The 24,283-nt window shown below is 31.3% G+C and overlaps 1 protein-coding gene across 1 annotated transcript; it reads right to left on the reverse strand.

Moving 5' to 3' along the window:
* Positions 1–614: 614 nt before the first annotated feature.
* Positions 615–23,730, reverse strand: LOC147064159 (uncharacterized). Its single transcript, XM_085958665.1, has 10 exons — positions 23,629–23,730; positions 23,186–23,336; positions 22,018–22,175; positions 20,998–21,132; positions 11,248–11,398; positions 7,403–7,560; positions 5,603–5,737; positions 2,626–2,836; positions 2,156–2,300; positions 615–1,573 (listed from the first exon to the last, which is right to left on the reverse strand). The coding sequence occupies exons 1-10, from the start codon at positions 23,644–23,646 to the stop codon at positions 1,411–1,413; spliced, it is 1,425 nt and encodes a 474-aa protein (XP_085814791.1). The 5' UTR covers positions 23,647–23,730; the 3' UTR covers positions 615–1,410.
* Positions 23,731–24,283: the final 553 nt, after the last annotated feature.

Raw genomic sequence — 24,283 nt, forward strand, 5'->3', positions numbered from 1 at the left:
TTCTTTATTACATAAAAATTGTTATATTTTTTTCCAAAATTCCTCAAAGTTTGATCATACTTTGTTCCCCCAATTTCTTGGATAACAATGATTCATAAATAATGCATTTTAAAGTTAGCAATACCTCCTTGATCATCGGATGTAGTATTCTTGTAGTATTTAGAAGGTAAATTTACTATACTTAAATAATTTTTGTTTGGATAGGACTCTAATAAGTGTCGCCTGATTTTTTTCTCGTTCTAAGGGCGAATAGTCGTAAGTCAACAAGTTGCTGAATTTGAATTCTATAATGCTATCATAATCAGTTCAGCAATCAAAATATCGGGATAATAATCCATTCATATGAAGGTTTTATCTGGAAATAATTATCCTAAATGGGAAACTTCGAATATGCATAGTTCTAGTACGCAGTAATAAATCAACACTCGTACAAGCTATTAAACGGCCGCCATATTGGAAAATGGTGGAAGATCTTTAGATTTTCAGCTATATCTCAATACCTAAGGATTAAATATATATATAAAATCAATTCAAATAAATTATAAAATAAACTCAATATTTAGTGAAAATGATTTTTGGGTAGGGTAGGGTAGGATTAAATAATGTAAAAAACAAATTTTGAATTTATTTAATTGAGGATTATTTCAAAACACTTTTTAATTATTCACTGTGAATGTCAATTACTACCATTTAAAATCAGCCGCTGGTAGCAGTAGCATAATATACTGATAACTTAACTAACGTTATGGATTCTGCGTAGTCAAACTTTTAAGGGTATTTATTACTTACCGATAAAATATTTACTGTCAAAATCAACATTTCATGTATCATTCAATTTAAGAACTTTACCCTGCAACCACAAAATTATGAAAATCATTAAAAATATCATTTATTTACAGAATTAATTTCCAGTTTAAAAAATATATTGAACTATTCTCGTACTTATATATTTTATATTGGGATTTCGTAGCTAAAAAAAATACTTACACGGTTATATTATCTTTTGATTCTTCGCAAAACAAGGTCTAAAGCCCTAATAATTGTCGATATTTAGATTGACATTCATTTTGAAAAAACTTTAAATATTTGTAACTAAAAAAAGATTAGGTACTTACTTAACCTTTAAAAAGAATGTGTTATTTTTTTCATAAAAAACGTTTCCTTTAATATGGAAAATTTCTATAGAAATTTCACACACTATTTTTGAAATGTTTTTATTCAGCTGAAAAATATTTAAAATAATACTACATTATCTATAAAAATCTACATTAATCGCAAAATATTGAACTAATTATTATAACGAAAAAATAAAAGTTCACTTAACGCATTTAAACGTAGGGCAGGGATGGCGAACCTATGGCACGCGTGCCACTGGTGCCACAAACAAAAACATTATTAAACTTTCTTCGTTTAGACTAAAATACTCTTTAGATGACCGAGAGACTCAATATAGTAGTCAGGAATATTCGCTGGGTTAATTGACTCAGCTACATCTTTCAGAGAATTGCCTCCTGATAAGACGAACAGCTTTCGAAATCCGCATACAGAAGCAAACCCCATGTCTTGTTCGAGCCTGGAAATATGGAAATATTGATTAATTTTGGCCTTATCATTCGTGCGAATTATTTCTAATAGATTTCTCTTAATTAACCTGCCTGTTTATCCGCCACTGTACAGATTATGTTGTCTCTCTTTGACGCACGCAATTTTTCATGCAAAAGAGTCTACACCTTTGTTGCGCGATTGCACAAATATAATACCAACATTGCACCCCTACCGTGCGTGTTGCACTTAATTACACGTATATTAATTTCACTCACACCAATCCAATGCAACTTAGATAAAACACACCGGCTTTATCAAAATACATACCTACTAAACAATCTATATGTGTAATCAAATCGTGTATGAATATTGTTATCCAGTATCCCTTATAAAAATAGTATTATTGTAAACTAATATTAATGAATATATACATTACTGAATATACACAAGAATTAAGAATGTTAGATTATTGTAACCAGTATAATAATGTGTTAGGGATATTAAGTGGTTATTTATTATTGGTTATTATTTTGACAAAATACCATTATTATTATTATTGATATAAGAGGAGAGAGCAGGTATGCATGCTGTTTATATTTTAATTTCTTACATGTCTCCTATAAAAAGTGTCCGCTGTGGATCAGTGATATTGAATTGTTTGAATACAATTTCTTTCAGCGATTCTGATGGTTTCCCAAAGACCGTTGGAGATCTTCCCGATATATTAGTAATAATTTTTGAGAAATATCCCAAATCTGAAAGAAAAAAACACATGCATGTACATCAGTAATGATAGGTTATAAAAAAATTAAATGATGTTGAATTAAATGTATTTTTTTCTTATTTCTACTTACATTTTATTTTAAATATTTCCATAACTCTACCAAGTACGAACACTTACTAAAATAAAAGTTTGTTGCTTTTGAATGACAAAAATTCGTTTTTATCAAATGATAGAGTTGTTTATATTGTGAAGAACCAATTTAAAAATATAGGCTTTTATTTCTAATTGATGATTTTTTTGTTAAGCTATTTTATGAGTATTATTTTGTATACTTATATCAATTTGCAAATACACACCTGGTAAATTAAAGTCGTCAACTCGTTTATATACTTTATCCTCTGCACTGACAAGGTACATTATTTCAGAGTTTCTAAGTAAATAAAGTACCTTAGCAATGGCGTAGTAATTTAAATTTATACTCATATCCATGACAACTGCTCCTATTTCATGCTGTTGCCTTGTAACATTGTTTATAAATTCTGCTACATCTGTAGTATAGAAATTATCCTGTTAGAGAAAATGAAAAAGAATATTACATTGTATTAAAAGCATTTCAATTATTATTCTATTCTATCTAATATATAAAGATAAATCAAAATCTATAAAGTTTTTCTGTCACGTAAAATTTTTGCCATATTACTTACCGTATACCCAGAGATTTGAAATTTAGTACACAAGTTCTAATACAATACAATCAAATAAAATTTGGTACCCATCCGGTACTCAGGTAATAGAATGTCTGGAAGAGGTAGTACTTGATTATTTGATACTAAAGGGTACATAAACTGAAAACCAAATGTTGGTAAATCCCACATGACGAAAATCATTACAATGTCTCTCGTAAATTAACATTTATACACCAACGTTTAAAAAGAAGAAATAAATGCATTTGATTTGTAGATACAGGTAACCAGACATTGATCGTGGGGGATATTGTTTTGAATACGGAAGCGATTTATAAACGAAATTTCGTGATTAACGGGGGATTTGAAAAATAAAATAATTTAAAATATGAATAAAATAAACAAAAAATTAATAATAAAATAAAAGTCGACATAAAAAAATTAAAATAATATAACTTAGCAATAAATCGAAAAATAACATTTTTTTCCGTGTTGCAAAAAATAATTTGTATTGTTTATCCTGCTTAGCCTGTCTGCACTTATTATGACATGTAAACAATGTCGATAACTTTCAAGAATTTAATTGTACGAGTGTGATTCAACTCATTATGGTGATTTTTGACTCGTGGTGCATGTCAAAAAAAGTGCGGTACAGAAGAAATATTATTAGAAATCGAATACGAATTGATTGCGGTTAACGAGAGTTCCCTGTATTCCGAATGCTATACTTCAGTTGAGGCATGGTCTAAAAAGATCGTGGCTAGGCGATGCGCGGATTGTGCAAATGACGCGTGCCGAACGAAATATAATTTCTCATAAAATTGCGTCCATCTATTGTTATGTTTATTGTTTTATTACTAATAATATTAGTATATTCATTGACTTGTTTTCTTTTTAAGTACGTACGTAAAGTTTTCTAGTTATCTTTAGACGATTTAAGTATATTTTCATCTGACGCCATGACAAAACAAATCAACGTGCGAACACCTCGACTGTCTATCTCCGATTGGCAACTAGTGAGAAATTTCGTCGCACCTACTGTTGAAAATTATTTGCCGTTTCACTGAAGTACGCTCTTAAGGGGGGACATGCTCGTCGAAGGTCAAAATTGAGTTTTTATTGTATATTCAAACCATGATCCTGGAAACTCCTTAAACGTTGTAGATGATCTATTTATATAATTTTGAAGCCTTATTATCCTTTATAGTTATTTTAAACATTTGATAACTGCATGAAGTATTTTTGTTACATAAAATAGTATTCTTTTAAACCTCTCGCTCTAATGTTTTAGAATATAGTCATATTTCGGTACATAACTGTGCAGTGGTGTTAAGATTTTTTACATTTATTAATTTTTAAACGCATTTATAAAACCATTAGCATAATTTATTACGAGATAATTTTTGTAAAATATTCACGATAAAAAATTATATTGATAATCTCTGTGATCCCAAATTTGACAAGAATTAGGCATTTTATTATTCAAAAAATCGGCAAGATTAACACATATCAAGATAATTCTAAAGATATTTATTATAAGCTATGTCTTTGACCATTCAAGTGTGATAAACATCTTATGAATAATGATTGCTTTATAATAATTATTGACCTAAGAATAAGGTAGTGTTTTTTTGAAATACGCCATTTCTTTTGTCATTCCCTAGTGGTTAAGCTACAACATACGTCCGTAGCCATAAATTGACAAACTCTAATTGAAGTAGGGAGTAAAATGATATTGACGCGCGTGTTTGAACATGTACCGTTTAAAAAAAAATAAAAAAAAATTCGGTTAGGTACATGTTCAAACACGCGAGTTAACATAATTTTACTCCTTACTTTAATTATAGTTTGTCATTTTATGGCTACGGCCGTATGTTGTAGTTTAACTACTAGGGAATGACAAAAGAAATGGCGTATTTCAAAAAAACACCACCTTCTTCTTAGGTCAATAATTATTATAAAGCAATCATTATTCATAAGATGTTTATCACACTTGAATGGTCAAGGACATAGCTTGTAATAAATATCTTTAGAATCATCTTCAAATGTGTTAATCTTGCCGATTTTTTGAATAATAAAATGCCTAATTCTTGTCAAATTTGGGATCACAGAGATTATCAATATAATTTTTTATCGTGAATATTTTACAAAAATTATCTCGTAATAAATTATACTAATGATTTTATAAATGCGTTTAAAAATTAATAAATGTAAAAAATCTTAACACCGCTGCACAGTTCTGTACCAAAATATGACTATATTCTAAAACATTAGAGCGAGAGGTTTAAAAGAATACTATTTTATGTAACAAAAATACTTCATGCAGTCATCAAATGTTTAAAATAACTATAAAGAATAATAAGGCTTCAAAATTATATAAATAGATTATCTACAACGTTTAAGGAGTGTCCAGGATCATGGTTTGAAAATACAATAAAAACTCAATTTTGACCTTCGACGAGCATGTCCCCCCTTAACAGATTGGCATTATGTGTCAACAACGAAGAAAATGATCGCTGTGAACCTAATAATTATCTTTATTATTTCGTTCTATGCGATATATCGATTACAGTGAATAGGAAAAAAATTATATGAATGTTTTGGGTACCTATTATATAAAATAATTTATAGAATCATAAAAATATCTTACTTCAGTGATGTATGAAATTCCAGCGTCATGAAACTGTTGAACAAAATTTGGCATCCCGACAATGTAAGCTTTTTTCGTAAAATTTTGACTCTTCAAAAATTTTATAATCGCCATTGATGGATAAATCAAATCAACCTGAAATATACGTCGCATTTTTATTAAAATTATTAAATTATCACATATTATAATTATGTAGTACCCGAGAGCCAGATTACCTTCTGTTGTGAATAGACTGAAAGTGTAAATAATTGGGTCTCATGTATATAATAATTTATGTACAAAATCTGTCCTAAGCTTATTTTCGGCTAAATTCGATAACACTCTCTGGTACAGATATTAATATGAAAATGGCTAACACAATATAATTGAGTCGTTTTATTCTGTTTTTGGAAAAGTTCGATAAAATAACCATTGTAATGTATTTTTATAATGAATGCTTGGTAGTGTTATGATTATAACCAACACCAGCCATCCGGAATACAGTGCTGGATAAATGTATCTCCAAACTGTTTCTATTCTCGAGTCTGTGACTTGCGTAGTCTCGTACTTACTAGATTCCCAAGTAGAATATAGATATCAACTGTTAAAAGGCAATAGAACCCACACTTATTAAATTTTATAGGAGACACAAAAATGTTTTCGTTATGATTTTCGGCCAAAGTCAAAATACAAAATATACATAAACTTCTGGTGCATAACCCAATGCTTACGGGCCGCACAAAATTGTGTTTTTGCTAATTACTTTTCAAATGCAAATTAACACGTTAATTTCAAAATTAATTAAAAGGGTCCGTAAGCATATTAAGCATATTAAGGGCCCGTAAGCAAATAATTTTGCGTTTTATTATTCCAACCTGATAATAATAATTGAGGTTATTAAGGAAAATCAGTAGAAGTCTTTTTTCCACTTCACTCCCTTCTTTATAAAAAAAAAGCTAAATTTAGATAATAACTCGACATTTTCTGCTTACACTCTTTAATTACAATATGTATTTACTGTTAAGTTGTCTACACGATGTGTATTATAGTCAGCAGTTCATAAGTGTGTAAAACCTTTTTGTACACCTGATATTATAAGTGTATAAAAATAATCCTTATAGTTCTAATTAATCCTAATAGTTAGCCACCTTAGGCTAACAATAAGGGTAATATTAAGGTATTAAATTTGATTTGAATTAGTATTCGACACCATAAAATGGATGTCTAAACTGAAAATCAATCAAAATAGACGGTTATTAAAAGAAATTAAAAGTTTGGCCACCATCTTGGAATTTTGTGAACTTCCAATTGAAAAATGTATAGACTTACTCCAAATTAATTTTTAACGTCATAAAATATATGTCCAGATTAAAAATCAATGAAATTTAACGGTAATTATTAATAGAAACTTGATTTTTATTCGCCATTTTAGAGTTTTGGGGCTACTGGGTAAATTTTGAAACGGCCCAAAAAATGACCGATAGGTATTATTATATTGCAAAAGTTTATACGTAAAAGTACACAATTTGTTTGATTATTTTCCGAGCTATGACACCGAATTGTATGACGTAGTCACCATAATTATTAGTATGTCTTAAAATTCTGAATTTTAATGAAAATTAATAATGTTGATCACATTAATTATTTGTGTGAAATATTATTTGGCAAAATCAAAACTTTACTATAATGACACAATACTTCTATTTGACTGTTTTATTAAAACAATGACCTTTGTTTAAATCGCATTTTTAATAAAAGAAAAAGTGAGAAATCAATATTTGAATAATTAATTATGGATACATTTTAAAAATAAAGCCTTACTGGATCCAAATCTATTCCTATGTTGTTAAAATCCGATTTAGTTTCTTCCTTAGATTTCCCACTGTTATTTGAAAGAAAATGAATTTTCTTTCCCATCGTTTTTAGTCTGTCGATAACTTCATTCACCCCAGGAATTCTATGAATATTCCATAACACACCTAAAATATAAAAACGTATTAGTAAGCATTCGGATTAAATATACTGACCTACATGATTAAATCATAATATACTTGTTTTGATTTATCTGTCTGTAACGCAGCGCAACACAGTACAGCACAACACAGCATAGCACAACACTCACACACACTCTATCTCTCTGTCATTCTGTCTGAGCATTGAACACATTGAACGCAATGACCGCATCGGCATGAATGTTGACAGGTACTACAACCTGGAACTACCACCTGGAACTTTTTCCTAGTAGGTATATATAATAATAATACCCACGGTGGCCGCGCGGCTTAAGCGTTGGACTATAACGCCGTGGTTCCCAGGTTCGAATCCTGGGTTTGGCAAGTACACATATTGTTTTTCAATTTGTGTATGAGTCAGGGTATGAACCTAATAGGTTGAGCAAGTGGCTGACATCCATTTCTCGTAAAAAACAAAATCTGTTAATACAAACCTCTACACTGTGGAGGCCCATATGATCCTATTAGAATCGGACATGGTCGGAATACATAATAATAGCTCAAATACAATTTCTTTCACATGTGTTATCTACAGGGGGGGAGGGAATAAAAGCAAAAAATCTATTTATATAAGAAAAACAACCACATATACAAAATAATAATGGATATGAGTATACCTATGTAACATTATTTCATTAGACTCGTATAATCCACCAAAGCCTTTGCGTCAAGATTCGATAACCGTCTGGGATACGAATCGTTGCATATTGAAACCTGTTCACATTGTGTATCAATTGTATTAGATTACTAAATGTTAATAATTTACAAATATACAACATTGATTTACTAATGGACGCAGCGTCTGCAAAATGATATGAGCATCTTATACTACTCGTACCTAGCTCATACACATTTATTTCTTTCTTAGGCCCGTTTCAGACGGGACACCGGTGTCGCGCTCGATATAATATAGGAGGCCTCTGTATTCAAATAAAGGGGCCTTTGTATTATGTTTATGAACGCCCCAGAGCTAATGAGTCAACTCGTGTCCGGTATACTTTTCCGTCGGCCGCTACATTCTCAAGCCGCCGATACACTTGTTTTTATTACAGCAGTCAGTTTTATGTTCTAATTTATAATGCGAAATTATGCGTTGACTCATTAGCTCTGGAGCGTTCATAAACATAATAAAAAGGCCCCTTTATTCGAATACAAAGGCCTCCTATATTATATCGTGTGTGACACCGGTGTCCCGTCTGACACAGGCCGTACACTGGCAAAATTAAGTCTTAAACACATTGCAATAAAGGTTTTTATTTTAAATTCGCCTGTATGTCTTCATTGCTGCTAGTCCTAGCCTGCTTGCGCGTTTGCGCCTATCTACTTAAATATTGCTACATATTACAGTAGTCCAGCTATATACAAGTAGTAATAGCCCTCGTAGGTACTGGTTGTTTAAACGGTGGCTCCCGGTAATTTCACGATACAATTATGTTATTTTCTCAAAGTCTGGTTGTGATTTTTTCACACGTACTGCTACAGTAGAGACCATTGACCCCGCGTCCTGAAGCGAGCCCCCAAGCTAGGATGTTTGGCGGGCCCCCCTACCTACCGTACGCGGTAAAATTAAACTGTATTTTTAGCGATTTTTTGTAGTTTTAATATGTACCTACATCCGTTTGAATTATGGAGTTGTTGACTATTGGCACACAGTTAAAAATTACATCGTTAAACCAAATTTTTTAAATTATTAATATTATTGAAGTAAAATAGCGCCGCAGGCGACTTTTTGATCTTTGTTAATCTCACTTATCTGGTCGACTCGTCACGCCGGGTCCTTTCTGAGCCCGGACCCCCAGGCTAGAGCCCTGTCAGCCCCCCCTTTGTGGGGGCCATGGTAGAGACTGATTCGCTACAATACTGTCATTGCGCAAAACAGCCTGTTGTAGTGTTAAAAATTATATATACATATTATGTATATATTATAGGCCCCCACGATGGCCACGCGTCAGGCTTATAATGTCATGGGTCCCGGGTTCGAATCCCGGGTCTGACAAAATTTCATATGTTGTTTTTCAATGTGTGTTTGGACCTAATAGATTGTAGATAATATCAATTTCTCGTAAAAACTAAAATCTGTTCATACAACATCCACCCTGTGGAGTCCCATATGATCAAGAATCGAACATGTTAAAATATATATTATAATGTGATAGTGTATGTGATTAAATAATGAATTCTACCCACACTGCAATGAAGCTGCATATTAGAAATTTGCGACATGTTTTTGACCTACTCTGCTAACGTGGACACTTTAATATTAATCTTTTATGTGTGAGCGTGTGAAGCCAGCGAAAATTCATGGTAACCCCCACCCTTCTTAAAATTAAAAACACCGCAAAATAAATAATAACATATTTAAAATTTAGGTATTTATTTCAGAAAATCGTTTCGCGCTTCTCGTGCAAATTTAATTTGTAATTCGAAATAATCCAGAGTGACAGTGAAATTTAGCATTAATAGTCCTTTGGTCCCTTCTCCTAATTTTATTGATAGTTAATCGTAGAAAGTTTTTAATCCTTTCCAGTTCACTAAATGATCTTTCTCCTTCTGCTATACTCTGCGACAATCAGATCTTAATCGACATTTATTACATGTGTTATATTTATACAAAAAAATTAAATTTCTTAAACGTCTTGTAAATAAATCGCCATGCATTTTTTCTAACATATTAAAAAATTGAGGCCTCTCAGCTTGCAGCTGCCCCTGCTGACCCCCACCCCACATATATGGCCAACCTGTGTCAATATAATTGAATACGTGTATTAAATAAGGCTCTAAGTACCAAAAAGTAGTATTGCCTGTAGTTACAAAATACCGAGTCATTGCAGTAAAATTTCATGAAGCAGACCTTTTGAAAAATGTAGTTTTACAGTGTGAATCAATCACGGCAGCTTCTATAATTTTAGGTATTAAGAACTCGCAAGTGTCAACACACCATCGTCAGCTATTTTATATTGAATGCCGTTGACCACCGCAGTGCTACTTACACCATTATAAATAAAACACGCCAACGGACTTACAACGTCGACAGGTTTAATTATTTTGCTGTATTTTTTTGACTTGCTTGAGGCACTTAGACTATAAGTCGTCGGTGTTTTGTAAAAAGGGCGAATCAACCATTTTGGCGAAATCGAGATTTTAATGAAAATACAATATGTACTCCACTAGCTTTGTTGTGTAAAAACGGCGAATTTTTATCTCCACATGAAAGTACTTAAAAACGATAATCGACTAAAATTAAATTAATTAAAATTACGAAATAAAAAGCAAATGTGACATATTAGGCCTTTTAAAATATTATATAATAATACCTATTATAATGACAATATTCTTTCTAAGCTTTATTATAAACATGTTAGATATTTATAATCATCTACAGGTAAAAAACAAATAAATGTCAAAAGTTAAAAACCCTCCTCCTGTAAAGTGGCATTTTGGTTAATTCGCCCTTTTTACAAAACACCGACGAAGTGAAGTTATTGGCGTTGGTATGTAAAACATTTTTATATAAAAATGTCCGTTTTTATGTTTTTGGTACTTAGCGCCTTAATTAATACGCGTATTCAATTATGTCAGTACATATATTTAATCTATGTACATGATTACACAATCAATAATAAGATTTATAATTTGCCCGTACGGTAAACTTACCATCACAATCTGATACAATTGTGTCAAATGAATTCAAAAACGCTTTTGAATCGGCTGGTGACAATGACAACAAGTTTTTTACGGTTTTATTTGATGTTCCGCCATTAATTGATGTCGTGAAAAGAAGCACAGCAGTCAAGGCTACCCATTTCTGTAAGATTGTAATCACAATTTTATAATAATATAATGTGGACAGGAAACAAAAAAACGTTCAAAGACTGATTGGGGCATTTAACACAATTAAGCCAACGTCGACTCAAAATGAGCGCAATTTTTGCAACATCAGGGAATTTTATGTCTCAAAAGCGTACGAAATTGTCAGACGCAGCGACTGACAGTCTGTGTTTTTTGAAATTCTATTTTAATAAGTAATGCTTTGAATTATTTTTGTTTTCCTACTTCTATTTTGTTTGTCTTCTTACATACATATTATATAAAAAATTATATTTTTTTGGAATTTGTCTGTTTTTACACTGATTTTAGGATTTTTATAGGTTTTTTTTTATATTTCCCGAAATCTCGAGAATTCTTTTCTGGAAATCCCGAATCTCCATAGTTCAAAATTTTATAATTTCGGGAAATCCCGAATCTCGAGATTGAGTTTTTCTCGGGAAATACCCAACTCTACTTGCACCTACACACACAGCTAATTGTCGGTAAATATTGGCTTGACATATCAAAGGACAAAAAATAATATCATGAATTAAGCACAAATATATTCCAAATACACCAGTCATGGAAACAGTTAACTTGTGCATCTGTACGAATGCACAATTATTATTGGTACATGTTTCAAGTACCCACACGAAACAGTTGTGGGATTCCGCATTTAAATACTATAACCGTACACATGTAAGATAACGTACAATTGAATTATTCTACTATATTCAATCAAAATTAAAATTTTGAAGTGGGAAACTTCTATACTTATTTATTAAAATGTACCAAAATATATTGTAGGTAAGCGATTAATTCACATAATTTAATAATGATCAAGTTACCTTAAAATGACCTTGATAAGCTAATTCTACTCCAGGTCGTTTGAGAACTGTATGATTTACGTAAAAACTGTGTATTTATTTTGTTTTAATGAACATTAAGTAGTGTATTTCCACTAAACACAATACTAAATATAACCTTGTCCATTCTATGAAGTCATGTTACACTATGTACACAGATTTTTCAATATGTAATATTATGTAGTAGCTACCTATTTCAACTATTTCACATTTTCCATATTTTCTAGAATCATTGATAAAACAAATTGCAACAACAATGAAGCTATCTTTATAAATCTACATATTTATTGTAGGGGATGATTGAGGGTAGGTATATTGAATGACTCCAATGAATATAAGGTTGATGCGTGATAAAAGTAAATACCAGATATATTATCCCCACAATAAATGATACGATTTGATACAGACAAGTTTACAATGATTGAGCAGTTAAGTATTGATTGACAATTAAGATTATAGCAAGGCGTTTATAAGAAATTATGCAACTCGACGGAAAGGGATGTTACTGAATGAAAGATTTGAATACGTGTGTTATTTAGTAGGCCGTGCCATCGAGTTTATATGCTATTTTATAACAAAGAAAGTGTCGTCGTGTCGGTCAACTTGGGACAAATGACCGTAGAGCATCGTCTATTGTTTTCCCATTTGAACTCGGATGAGATTAAAGCTTAGAAAGCAGTATTCTAGGAAATTGATGCGGTCACCGCAAGTAGCAAAACTGATTACAAAGTTGCGAAAACAATTAGAGAAATAATTTAATAAATTAATTAAAATATCGAGTAAGTGAGACGTTGTGTTGCACAATCGTAGGTGCATGGCCCCAAGATCTAGGACGATTTGGCGCTGGGAACTGGTCGCGGGCGATTGGCCACCGCTAATTGGCCGCCGGTATAATCGGACGCAATATCGATCGAATATTAAGTCGATAAAACGCTGAAATATAATGTTATTTTCATTCTAACATCAAACATTATTTTTTAATATTTGTTGTAAATATATATAAGTACCCATGTATATACAATAAATTGATTAATTATGCACATCTTTAAGTTTTAACGAGGGAAGAATTATTTCCTTTTTATAAACATCATAAGGCATAATAATTATTCTCAATCTATATTAAAAATGTGTCAAGCACGAAATGTATAAGGTACAACTACTGAGAAGATAGAAGCATATTAAACTGACTTGCTTACTTACTCCAACAGATCGTTACGTACGTCTATTCCTTTGCGCATTTAAGTCAACCGTGCGGCATCCAATCCTACCGGCGGCCAATTGGGCCGGCGTCCGATTGTACCGGCGGCCAATTACCGGTGGCCAATCGACCGCGGCTAGTTGCCAGTGCTAGCGCCAAATCGTCCCATTCCCATGACCCCAAGGGTAAATAGAATCGCTGCTTGACTGCAGACGACAATGGCATGATTGTACTGCTTACATGACAATATTGCAATCTGTTATTATTAAAACTATGAATCTAACGATATAATTCTTCGTAATACCAGTGAGCGAGATATTCCAATTCACCATTATGTAAGGTTTTTGACCTTTGTTTTGCAAGCCCGGTTGACTGATAATGTTCGGTGCTTGGTTTACATTGTCATGAAAATACCTAAACATTTATTACTTATATATTAACTACTAATTATTACAAATATATTAACATGATCGATGATTTTGGATTTAAACCCAAATTCCATCAAGTACCTTCGGTCGATGGTATTAATATTAAATCTACATATATTATAAATCTTGCCAAAACCGGAATATTCACTTTAAAATACTGTCATGTCATGAGAGTAGAACGCAACGTGACAGCACAAGGCAGAATGGAATTTATTTGCACAGTAAGAGAAATGTTAATAACGATCTGGACCTACTTTGACGAATAATATTTTTAGCTGATCTAATCAGACTAATCCGGTAAAATTGAGTAACATATAATAACAACTTGTTTTTATTTTATTTCATTTCACCATATGCACTAAGAATACAGAGAATATAATCATACAGTATTTACCACATCGTTACGGTGAGCACACGATCTTTATTAAGAGGTAAATCCTTTATTGTAGCACGGTGATATTTGAAGTTTTTTCATTCAAAAACTCACTGTTTTACGTTATTTGGAAATCCGTTCATTTTTTTGTTGATGGAAATGCTATTTATAAATAAATTAAAAGAGTGATTTTAACGAAATACTGCACATAAATTTGGTAAAAAACACTCTACATACATAATGATATCTGATTCTAAACGAGACACTTTTTATTGTCATGACGTCTTATAAAAAAGTCTTCAAAAATTGATTAAAATTAGAGAAAACCTTATGAAAAAAGTTCTCAAATCTGATCCCGAAGACAAAAGCACAATAATTGGTTGCTCAGAATAATAAACTTTATTCAACGCACAGAAAATACACAGTAACGTTTCACAATTTTTTCATGTATGCTGGATTTACAAGATATTATTAAAATGGAAAAAAAGTTATATATTCTTTTAATATTATTTCATTACACCGTCTACAAGAAATTTATTTGAAAATATCGATGGAAGACGATACGTCACGCTGTTTTTGATGATCTGAAAGAATACCTGTATTTTTATTATTAGTAAAAAATATAGCATAACTAACTTTCACTTGTCCAAACATTTTATGGAATTAAGAATGTGGGTATTTGAAGAAATAATATTGCACGCAATATACACTACCGATTATTAACACATGTCAAACTAGACTAAAGCGTGCATAAAAATATAAAGACTAAGATAAAGAATACCTACGTAGGTATATTTTTATTGAATAATGGCATATTCGTAATATCACAATCAGTTTGGCCGATCGAAAGGTTAAAAATCATAGGCATATTATCAATACAATTATTAGTAATTATCGCGGTACAATGATAATTGTTCATGTGTTTGAAGGTGTTCTGGAAATAATTCCCGTAAAAGAGGAAACTTCGAATACGTAGGTATGCATAATTCTAGCACGCAGTAATAAATCATACATCGTACATGCTATGAAACGGCCGTCATCTTGGAAAATGGTAGATAATTTTTAGGTTTTCAGCTATATATATATATATATATATATATATATATATATATATCTAAAAAGACATCAAATAAATTATAAAATAAACCCAGAAAACAATTTTTGGCTAAGGTAGGTAAAGCCTCAATTACATTGAGCTTCTTTACGAGCTGTTTGTTGGCGAATTTATAATCTGCCTGTAAAGTCACCCAGTGTAATCATCGAACATGTTAGCTTGTCCGATGATTACACTGGGCGACTTTACAGGCAGATTATAAATTCGCCAACACACAGCTCGCAAAGAAGCTCAATATAATTGAGGCTTAAGGTAGGATTAAATGTAAAAACAGATTTTGAAATTATTTAATTGAGGATTATTTAGATACACTTTGATTCACTGTGCGTATTGATGGCTACCATTTTTAAAATCAGAGGATGTTTACAAAGATGGCGGCAATAGCAGATACTGAAAACTATTGTTTTAGTACAGACAATTGCACGCTTTTCACAAGCAGGGGCTTGGGAAATCTTCTTGGTACGCTCTTGATATAACTTCGAAGGGTATTTCTCGTTCATTATGTTACAGTACAATGTACAGAACATGTGTGGAAATATGGCAGGCGATTAATGGATACTAATAGATTAACAGTTGTATTGGTTTTCTGCCCACGATGTCCGAGCGGCTTAAGCGTCGACCTATAATGTCGTGGGTCCCAGGTTCGAATCCTGGTTATGGTAATACACATATGGAACTGATAGGTCTGGCAAGTGGCTAACATCCATTTCTCGTAAAAACAAATCTGTTTATACAAATTTCCACTCCGTCGAGGCCCATATGGTGTTATTAGGATCGGATATGGTCAAAAAAATGGTCTTCTAATATTTGACTACAAAAATATACAGCTGACACTGCGCTTGAATTAAAGAATTAATAAGTGAAAAAAAAATACTTATAATGAAATGTCAATGAAATTTAATTCTGAACATTACATTAGAATAGTGATGATATAATTGAGGAATTCCAAACACTTTTACTGAGGTTGTTATATAATTTGCTAATAACATTTATACAGTTTTTTTATACATTACATTTCATACTTATAATTAGATTGTTTAAGTATCTGCCACTTGCACCCACTTGATCCTCAGTTACTTTATCATTAGATATTCATATAATATCAATAAAATCTCATAGTATCTATGTATTATAAAATAAGATTCAAATAATATTCACAAAATTAGTTTTAATACGCGTATTAATTACCTAATAATATTTTTTTAAGTGTGAAGAAGTACAATACAATAAATACTAACAAATGCTTTTAATATGTACCTACATACCTTAGTAAAAATGGTAAAATAAATTAAACATTCATATAATGACACGAGAAAATCAGCAATGCATTGATAAGTCGCAAAGAGCTTTCAAGGACTAATACAGTACTATCTAGCTATGTTTTTTAATAATTGTAATTCATTACAGAATGGTTAACATTTCTTAAAATTACTTATGTAATCTTCCATATCGCAGCCATATAATATTAATAATATAAAATTCCACTCGGTCGATACTTATTTCGGTTCTCTCATCATTATCAAGACAAATAATATATATCTAACTAACTAAACAGATGTCTACTAAATAAATTATATATTTTTTTGTACGTGCGAGTCCGCTTCAAGCTCTCGTTAACAGGTATATAATATTAATAATTTAGTGAGTACATAATAATATATATATCAAACTAACACACTCTCTAAATGACCAAGAGAGTCAATCCAATAATCAGGAATATGCGCAGGATTAACAGTGTTCACTGCATCTTTTAAAGAATTGACTCCCGAAAGCACTAAGAGCTTTTGGAATCCACACACTGATGCGAATCCCATGTCTTGGATAATTCTGAAAAAATAAATAAAATTTTGTAATGTGTTATTAAAAAATATAGTCAATTACCATGTCCGCTGTATGTGGAGTGTGGTGGTTTCTTCAAAATTTACGAGGATTGGTTACCAGCCCTGATACGAGGGGTGTAGGACGATTTGGCACCGGACAACTGGACGCCACGGAATTCGAAAATAAATAGACGTTAGGTACTTATAGATACTTTAAAAAAAAAATTCAATATTATTATTTATACTTCAATGATTATATTATAATTTAATAATTGGTAAGAATGTAAATATGCAGACGTAAACAATGATTTAATCGTGCATATGTTTGAGTTCCAACGAAAAAGAGTTTTTTATGTTATATAAAGCCTTGGGCATGGTAATTCTCAATCGGCGATAAAGAATACATCATGTTAAGAGTAAAATGAATTCAAACTACTAAGTAGTAGATAGAAACTGATTAAAATACCTCGTCTACACGTGTCTACGACAGTGCGGTGTCCAATTGTCCGGAGGCCAGTCGTCCCATTCCCGATATGAGAGGTGGGTAGCTAGATGAGAATATATCAAACACATCTTATACATTAAGTGTTTTTTAGATAATACCTTATAAGTTAATCCGACAGAATTCGAACACGTATCATCTGGATCAATAAGAACGTAACGCTACCAACCAGATCAGGGATCGGTTAACTTTTGACACAGAAGAGCCAAAAGTGTAGAAGCACAAAGATTTTTTTCAAGACCCACGTACTGTTAATATTGTAGAATAAAATAGTTAGTATTGTGAGGTTAGTAGTAGTTCACTGAGGAAGCGGACAAATGACGCTGGATACTTCCACCAAAAGTAGACACACGTATTTGTTCCTTCCTAATGTCCGATGGCGATTATCGATAACCAGTCTGACTCCTGACCATTACACCATTTATTCGATTCTTGACTGGGGACGGTGGATTCGCTGCCAAGCTATTTGAGTTTGGACTTGTTACCCGACCAACATGTCCATGTGGATACAAACCACATACTCAGGGAATGTCTGAAAATGTGCTCCAAAAGGGAAGAGATGCGTCGATCCAACCAGCTGTTGGGCTCATCCGACCTGATCGCCACGAAGGCCAACTATAATGCTTTTAAAAAATATTGCGGCGTCTTATTGCGGACGTGAAGATCTCTTCACATAGTTTAGTATGCCCGTATTGTTTTAGGTTTATTTTTTACATACTTCTTTTATGTAAATTAATTAGAATTATTTATTTTTGTTAATTATTCTCCGTGCTCCTCTCTCCCATGAGCATTTTTATTCGAAAGTCTCTGTTAACTCAGCCAAAGCACACTTGAGTGTGTGTGGCGACCTCCATCTTGGGTATCTGCTCCTGAGACATTCCCTTACACAAAAAACTGGTAATGCTTCACATCCAAACGTAGGACATCGTGATCCGCTCGATTAAGACCGAGTGTGGTGCGGGGTGGGTTGGTTTGGAGGGAACTATTAGGCAGTTAGTATTGTGTTAAATGTGATTGATTATGTTATTATCTTACGTGTCTCCAATAAAAAGTGTACGCTGAGGCGCAGTGATGTTAAATTGTTTGAACACAATTTCTTTCAAAGATTCGGATGGTTTCCCAAAAACCTTTGGAGTTCTCCCTGATATTTGTGATATCATATTTGAGAAGTATCGTAAACCTGAAACAACCAAAAGGGTGTAAGTAACGTTGAAATATAATTTAAGTAATCTTGTATTATATTATATTCAGTTGTTTTGTTAATTTTAAATTAATAGAAAACTTTCAAACTTATATATCAAGGCACATAGTATTTTTGGGGACTGTGTGTATATGCGCGAATCCAAAAAAATGTTAAACTACTAAAAGCAATATTAAATGAATATGTACCTACATATTTAATATTTAATACTAACCTGGCAAATTGAAGTCCCCAACTTGTCTAAATACGTCATCCTCCGAGGCGACCATATACATTATTTTAGGATTTCTTAGCAAATATATGATTTTGGTTATTGTATAATAATTTAAATTTGCATTCATATACATGACAACTGCACCTATATCATTTTCGGGCTTGGTAACATTGCCTATAAATTCGTTTACATCCGTGGTATAGAAATTATTCTGTAAGAGATAAATAATAATGTTATATACAGGACAATATTTCTCAACCGTAGGCTACAGGTCAAAAGGCCACAGAAAATTCTAGGGTCAGAACAAAATATTAAAACTATATGAAGATTTATTTAATTATTTTTTACATACGTAAATATAACGTAACGCATTTTTTGAGTAATGCAGCGTCAAATTTTTGCTGAAAAAATAATAGGTGAATGTTTGCATGGTACTCTTAATATTAGGTATACAAAAACCGTAAATTTCAACAAGTCCACTTCAAGATTATCATCTATCAGTGATAAACAATTTAGCTGATGCCAAGTGATAATTAATTTATCAGATATAGTCTAAAACAATTACAGCGGAGAAATGTAATCTCATGTGTATCTTTTTTATAGGTACGTCACGAGATTGCAATATGCGTCATAAATAATATTATCGTATCATGATTTTCGTTTTTCATATTTATTTTTCATTTTTCCCTAGCAACAACTTGTATGGGTGGGGCGGGGGGTCACAGAAAAATGTTAGACTAAAAGGGGGACCACAGGTCAGAAAGATTGAAAAACACTGTTCTCGTGTTCTCGATTCGAGAACATAATAATCGTCAATAATTTATATGTTAAGTCGATGCACTGATACTGTGTGTCCAATTTTTAATATAATTATATAATAATTACAATATAAAAATAACTTTTTATATACAACGTTTTTAAATTTTCTGTTGAATTATTATGCTCAATATGCTCAAACGTGTACTCGATATGAAGTAAATAAAAAACAAACAAACAAACAAATATAGAATACTGAAATTTCATTTTGATTTCCATAGTAGTGCACGTATATATTAATAATTTAGTTGCTAAGACCACCCAGTTAGCAACCAATAATAGTGGATTGGATTACGGATTTCTTCCGAAATAACTTTTCATACAAAACAGAATTAACTGAAAATGAATTCAATTCTACTTAAAGATGGCTAAATATATTAAAAGAATGCGTTGGCATCGTGTTCTGATATCTTAAAGTTTCAAATGTCTAGCTAGTCGGGAAGTTAGTTAAAAATCGATTGCAAGATTTGTACTGGATAAACAACCACCGGAAAAATAAGAATACGAGCTAAGAAAAACGTTGTAATAAAAAACGATTTACATTAGGTATATTTTTATGCTGTAAAAATAATATAATATGTCCAAATAGCGCATGGTCACATTCATATGCATAATATCTATTTCACCTCTGATGTGCAATCGATTTGTAATTTTCAAATTAGATTTTTTTCAAGCTGGTCATTATTATTAAATTTGTCGACTAATGTTTCGGTAGATATATAAAAGGTACCTTGCTAAGATATTTTGAATAATTTACTTATTTTATTGAAAATATTAATGACTTTCATCATCGATAAAATCTTTTCAGAAATTACACTAAGTGTACATTAGCGCTTACGGTGCGCGAGTTGCTAGAGCGGCACCATTTGAAGCCGTCGCGAAAACGATCGCGCGGCTGGGTTAATTAAAATGCAGTCGGTTGGCTGACAACCATTCCTCGTAAAAATCCGTTAATATAACCACAACTCTGCAAATGCCCATATTATATACCTACTTCAGAGCAAACATGGCAATTGACTAGGTATACTTAATATGTATGTTATTTTTAGTTTTTTGTGGTCTTACTTCAATAACATATGGAATTCCAGCTTCCTCGAATTGTCTAACTGAATTGGGTGTCCCTACGATGTAGGCTTTTTGTGTAAAATTTTGGCTTTTTAAATAATTGGTCATTACCAATGATGGATATAACAAGTCTTTCTGAAAAAAAAAAACAATAATGACATGATTAAAATACGTATGCAGTAACGTCGATGAAAACAAAATAATAATTGCATTGGTGGTAGGTACCACAGAACAAATTAATAAATATAATTCAGATAGGCTACACGCTAATACACTACATTTTGAAGAAGGGCTTTGAATGTGTAAGTATCATACGAAAATGAAACATACATTATAGACATGCAATAGTGTGTGTAGTAACCTTCAAATACACCAATATTGAATGAGTGTTAGTGCATAAACCGATAGCAGTTGTCAGAACGAAGGAAAAGCTTAGAATAACGTATTATTGACACGTGTTTAAGTTTATCCCATATTCTTCAGCACTCGAGATCGGTTGTCTGTTACTCGATACCCGTTAGGTATTTCAGTTCCCATTATTTTTTTATTTCCTGGTAGGTACGTTTTGAAGTATATAAAAAATAACGTTGAAATATATGAACCTTAATATACTACATAGGTATTATGTTTATTACATACGTCATAAGTAAACAAAAAAAATTGATATATTTTTTATCTTTCTGAAACACAAAAAAAACTAAAACAAATAACAACTTTCTTAAAGAATGTTTTTATCAAATTCTATCCAACTGCTAATCTAGTTTCATCTTATCGGTCAAAATGCAAATATTTTACATTACAAGATAATATTATGTAAGTATCACATTGTACCATTTCCATCAAAACTAATAAGGTGAACCAGTACACTCATTAAAGCTTAATTAATGTAGTTTTAAGATTGGCGACTACAGCAATAATTGATAAATCAGATTGTGACACTTTGTAAATTACTAAGTTTAAAACTATACTAGAAATAATTTAATTAATGTATATTTATTAATTGTGTAAGTATATTCTTACTGGATCCAGATCAATTCCAATCTCATTGAAATGACATTTAATTTTTTCCTTTGACTTAGAACTGCTGTTTGAAAGAAAGTGGATTTTCTTCCCCATAATTTTAAGTTTTTGAATGACTTCTTTCACTCCAGGAATTTGTTGAGGGTTCCACAATACTCCTGAAATATATGAATATTATTAATTACACCCGGACCAGTAGGTATCATGTTTTCCGTAGGCATATTAAATAGGCAGCTATATTATCTCTTCTTTGATAAAAAAAAAATATAGTAACAAGTGAAACACGTAGATATTATGTGGGTCGGTGCTGTCTAACAGGATTTTGTCTCTTTTATCTAGCAAAACACGTTATGTGAAACCAGTATAGTTAACAATATTTGAATCTGTAGCCGTTATAAAATATCTTGAATTTATAATAATGACTATTCATTAATTAGTATAGTTATAAAAAAGTAAATTCATTATTAAACCGATATGACTTGTAAATCGAGTAGTTTCTTTTGATAACTTATGAAAAATACAAGAGTTGTGATACCATTTCTATCTTTCAATGAAAATTGTTATCAGGAATGTGTGTTTTTTTAATATAATATAGTTTTTATCAATCAGCTTACATTGGAATCTATTATCCCTTATAATAAAGATATCTACATCACATAGCTAATATTATTTGAGCTTAAACTTGAATATCGATTCAATCAGAACAATTAAATCGTATCTTAAGATACGATAAACTGGAGTGGCAAGTGTATAATCATTGCAAGTGAAATTTGTTCTAACGGTTATTGTAATATATTTGAATTTTTCACCATTTTACCAAGGAGGATTGAGCTCATTCTCTCGTCGTTCGGCTGTCTATCATAATTAAATTAAAATCAATATTAATATTATATTCGACCATGAAAAGTCAATATTTTTTAATTCGATTTTTTAAGAAGCAGTATTTTTAATGCCATCTGCTAGCTACTGTTAAAATAAAACATGACGTGATGTATTTCAATAAAAGCAAGATATAACAAATATTGTATCTATCGCCGTTCAAAATGTATTAAAAAAGTTAATATAGGTACGTACTCGTATTTGATTTTAGATAATATAATACACAGTAATTATAGACAATTTATTATTGTACATCGTGGATATTATGATTTTTTGATAAATAACTTACCATCACAATCTGATATAATAATGTCAAATGAATCCAAAAACAATTTTAAATCATTCGGTGACAATGATAATACATTTTTCATAGTTTTATTTGAAATTCCAACATCAAATGATGCTAGACAAATAAGTATAGTTAGAAACACTGGCCATTTCTGTAACATTAAATACACATTTCAATTTCAATAAAAATATAATAAGTACTTATTAAACGAGTGAGTCGCGCACAATAGTTAAGAATGGTAAGAGCACAATACGTATTTTTTGTTCGAAAAAAATATTAGAACACAAGAAAAATTGTGTATTTGACTGTTATAAAGAATTAATATTTACTTATTATTTATACTATTTTTTAAAAGAACAAAATCACTATATTATTAAATTTAAAAAAATATTCTTATGGTTAAACATACTTAACAACAGTTCAATTATTATTAAATTACTAACCTTGATGTGCGGCAACATTGTTTTAATGGTTAAAAAATTATATTCGAAGAACTATTTTGTTACAAAAAACACGACTAACGTGAACATCCGTAAAGCAAGAGTAAGATAATTATGATGATGTATGTATATTTTGTTCTGTTTTTCTTCTCGCGATTTAGTCACGTAACTAATAATAATTTTATTTAATACTCTATGAAATTATTTTATATATTTTTGGTAACGAAAAAAAAAACAGAAGTGGCGAATATTTTTAAGCTTGGGAGCCAACAAACTAAAACAATATACTTGTAATGTGATGTGGCGTGCCAAAAGATATGTTAACTAAACGTCAGAATCAAAATCGAGAGTTTTTTTAGCACTTGTTTCCAAAATATTATTTCTCAATGCTATCAGCTTCTCAGTCAAAATAAAAAAATCCTCACCTTTTCCAAATACTAAGCCATCGTCTAAAATCTATACATATTCTCTATAATGTTATGTTGGGATATTTTTTTACGTTCCAACCCAAAATATAATTTCCCTTGTAATGTTTCACTGTGACTTACCTGTTTTGGATAAAAATGGATTGGTGTCGTCTACAGTTCCAAGATATTATTAGTTCACGACTGACCAAGCGGGGGCCTACGGTTATGTGTCCGGAAGGTTAAATTTACAA

The sequence above is a fragment of the Rhyacophila brunnea genome, unplaced genomic scaffold (assembly GCF_057557595.1).
Source record: "Rhyacophila brunnea isolate RB1 unplaced genomic scaffold, BYU_Rbru_1.0 scaffold_8, whole genome shotgun sequence".
Taxonomy (NCBI): Eukaryota; Metazoa; Arthropoda; class Insecta; order Trichoptera; family Rhyacophilidae; genus Rhyacophila; species Rhyacophila brunnea.

Coding starts and splice junctions, on each gene's coding strand:
- LOC147064159 (XM_085958665.1), bottom strand. Junction 11,399..20,997: donor GAATTCCATATGTTATTGAA/GTAAGACCACAA, acceptor ACAATCTTACAG/AAATGGGTAGCCTTGACTGC. Junction 5,738..7,402: donor TAGGAATAGATTTGGATCCA/GTAAGGCTTTAT, acceptor CGTATATTTCAG/GTTGATTTGATTTATCCATC.